This window comes from Oncorhynchus nerka, linkage group LG12 (genome assembly GCF_034236695.1).
Source record: "Oncorhynchus nerka isolate Pitt River linkage group LG12, Oner_Uvic_2.0, whole genome shotgun sequence".
NCBI lineage: Eukaryota > Metazoa > Chordata > Actinopteri > Salmoniformes > Salmonidae > Oncorhynchus > Oncorhynchus nerka.
The window spans coordinates 5871399-5874680 of NC_088407.1; the positions used below are offsets into that span (position 1 = coordinate 5871399).

The 3282-nt window shown below is 41.5% G+C and overlaps 1 protein-coding gene across 2 annotated transcripts in view; it reads left to right on the forward strand.

Annotated features, from left to right (window-relative positions):
• Positions 1–2961, forward strand: part of LOC135574231 (type II inositol 3,4-bisphosphate 4-phosphatase-like) — a 72692-nt gene extending 69731 nt beyond the window's left edge. Inside the window, exon 20 of one of the 2 annotated variants that reach the window (XM_065025180.1) lies at positions 560–2961. In XM_065025180.1, coding sequence (XP_064881252.1) covers positions 560–692 — 133 coding nt within the window. In that variant the 3' untranslated portion in view covers positions 693–2961. The remainder of the gene's footprint in view (positions 1–559) is intronic. The other variant, XM_065025178.1, reaches the window with a different exon arrangement.
• The last annotated feature ends 321 nt before the right edge of the window (positions 2962–3282 follow it).

The following is a 3282-nucleotide window of genomic DNA, read 5'->3' on the forward strand; positions in this document are numbered from 1 at the left end:
CTCTCTGCTTTCTACTCTCTCTCTGTTTTCTACTCTCTCTCTCTGTTTTCTACACTCTCTCTCTGTTTTCTACTCTCTCTCTCTCTCTCTCTCTCTCTCTCTCTCTGTTTTCTACTCTCTCTCTCTGTTTTCTACTCTCTCTCTCTGTTTTCTACTCTCTCTCTCTCTGTTTTCTACTCTCTCTCTCTCTCTGTTTTCTACTCTCTCTCTCTGCTTTCTACTCTCTCTCTCTGCTTTCTACTCTCTCTCTGTTTTCTACTCTCTCTCTCTGCTTTCTACTCTCTCTCTCTGCTTTCTACTCTCTCTCTGTTTTCTACTCTCTCTCTCTCTCTGCTTTCTACTCTCTCTGTTTTCTACTCTCTCTCTCTGCTTTCTACTCTCTATCTGTTTTCTACTCTCTCTCTCTGCTTTCTACTCTCTGTGTGTGGTTCTGTACATGTATGTGTGGTTGTGTACATGTATGTGTGGTTGTGTACATGTATGTGTTATCGCTTGGTCCTCTACTGTGTGTGTGTGTGTGTGTGTGTGTGTGTGTGTGTGTGCATGCACACATCTCTAGGGAGGGCTGTAGGATGGAGAACGTTGAGAAGAACATCAGAAGCAGGAAGTATGCTTTCAACACCATCCAGCTGAAGACCTTCCCTAAACCCTACCGCCCTCCAGAGGGCACCTACGGGAAAGTAGACACTTAGGAGGAGGACGAGAGAAAAGGGGTGGAATGATTGAGGGATGAATGAAGGATGGTTGGAGAACCATAGAGGGATAGAAGGATGAAGAGACTGGAAAATAGACACTTAGGATAACATGGAGGGAAGTGTTGTATGTTTAATTCTGTAAATATTGAGTTTGACAAAATAATGAAAAACATTTTTAAAAGCTCAAGTGTTTTCCACACGTTTTCACACAACATGAAGTAATTTTATAGTAGCCTACTAGTTCTAGTTAGGAAGCGAGGAAGTCCATATTATGGTGCAACAACACGTTCAGACCACTAGATGGCGCTACTCATGTAGCTCAGCCATACTGCCTGAAACTCTGTCTCCCTCCAGCAGGTGGCGTTTTTTCATTGTGTCAATGAATAGTGGAATATTGTCAACAAAAGACATGAATGGTTTATTTGCTAAGTGATGTTTATTTGATTGAATAGAAGTTCGGGTAATACTTAAGTTGTTATGAAATCTACTGATATAACAACGTGACATCCCGGCAACTTTGAGGGAAAAAAAACACTTCATATCTGAGATGTTTCGAGATGCATCTTCATGGCATGAGGCTACGAGTATCTCTCTGGGAAGATGAGATTCTCACGATGGCGTTCTCCATTTTTTTTTTGCTTGACCTCACGATTGTCGCGGGGACTCATCTGAAGGTCCCGGGCCGAAAGATGAATGGAAGTGAACATCTACAGTGCCGTTTGAAAAGAATTCGGACCCCTTCACTTTTTCCACATTTTGTTACGTTACAGACTTATTCTAAAATGGATTAAATACAACAACAAAAAAATCACATACAATAACGACAAAGCAAAAACAACATTTTTAGAAATGTATGCAAATGCATTGAAAATAAAAATGGAAATATCACATTTCCGTAAGTATTCAGACCCGTTACTCAGTACTTTGTTGGAACACCTTTGGCGGTGATTAACAGCCTAGAGTCTTCTTGGGTATGACGCTACAAGCTTGGCACATCTGTATTTGGGGAGTTTCTCCCATTCTTCTCTGCAGATCTTCTCAAGCTCTGTCAGGTTGAATGGGGAGCGTCGCTGCACAGCTATTTTCAGGTCTCCAGAGATTTTTCGATTGGGTTCAAGTCCTGGCTCTGACTGGGCCACTCAGAGAATTGTCCCAAAGCCACTCCTGCATTGTCTTGGCTGTGTGCTTAGGGTCGTTGTCCTGTTGGAAGGTGAACCTTCGTCCCAGTCTGAGGTCCTGAGCGCTCTGGAGCAGGTTTTCATCCAGGATCTCTCTGTACCTTGCTCCGTTCATCTTTCCCTCGATCCTGACTAGTCTCCCGGTCCCTGCCGCTGAAAAACATCCCCACAGCATGATGCTGCCACCACTGTGCTTCACCGTAGGGATGGTGCCTGGTTTCCTCCAGACGTGACACTTGGCATTCAGGCAAAGAGTTCAATCTTGGTCTCATCAGACTTTCTCGTTGTCTAAGAGTCCTTAAGGGGCCTTTATGCTAAATCCAAGCGGGCTGTCATGTGCCTTTTACTGAGGAGTGGCTTCCGCCTGGCCACTCTACTATAAAGGCCTAATTAGTTGAATGCTGCAGAGATGGTTCTCCTTCTGGAAGTTTCTCCCATCTCCACATAGGACCTCTGGAGCTCTGTCAAAGTGACCATCAGGTTCTTGGTCACCTCCCTGACCAAGGCCCTTCTCCCCCAATTTCTCAGTTTGGCCGGGTGGCCAGCTCTAGGAAGAGTGTTGGTGGTTCCAAACGTCTTCCATTTGAGAATGATGGAGGCCACTGTGTTCTTGAGGACCTTCAATGCTGCAGACATTTGTTGGTACCCTTCCCCAGATCTGTGCCTCGACACAATCCTGACCCGGAGCTCTACAAACAGTTCCTTCGACCTCATAGCTTGGTTTTTGCTCTGACATGCACTGTCAACTGTGTGACCTTATATAGTGCCTTTCCAAATCACGTCCAATCAATTGAATTTACCACAGGTGGACTCCAATCAAGTTGTAGAAACATCTCAAGGATGATCAATGGAAACAGGATGCACCTGAGCTACATTTAGAGTTTCATAGCAAAGAATCTGAATAGTTATGTAAATAAGGTATTTCTGTTTTTTATTTCGAATAAATCTGCACCAAAAAATGTGAATGTTCTGAATATTGTACGAATGCATAGTATGTGTAGCCCACGTGTAAAAAAAAATATGTAAAATAATGAATGAATTATAAAATTATATAAAAATTGTGTAATAAAAGGCTACACCCCCTTGAACTGTATTCACATTTTGTTGCATTAAAGATAGATATAGATTAGATGTATATATTTAGAATAGATTTCATTAGTAATGTTTTGATCTACACCAAAATACTCTATAATGTCAAAGTGAAAAGAAAATTCTACAAATTGTTACAAATTAATAAAAAATGTTAAGAAAAATATTGTTGTTGCATAAGTATTCAACTCCCCCCTTTTTTGTTTAGGAAAGACTAAATGAGTCAAATAAGACTAAATGAGTCATCAAACTAAATGAGTCATAAGACTAAATGAGTCATAAGACTAAATGAGTCAAATAAGACAAAATGAGTCATAAGA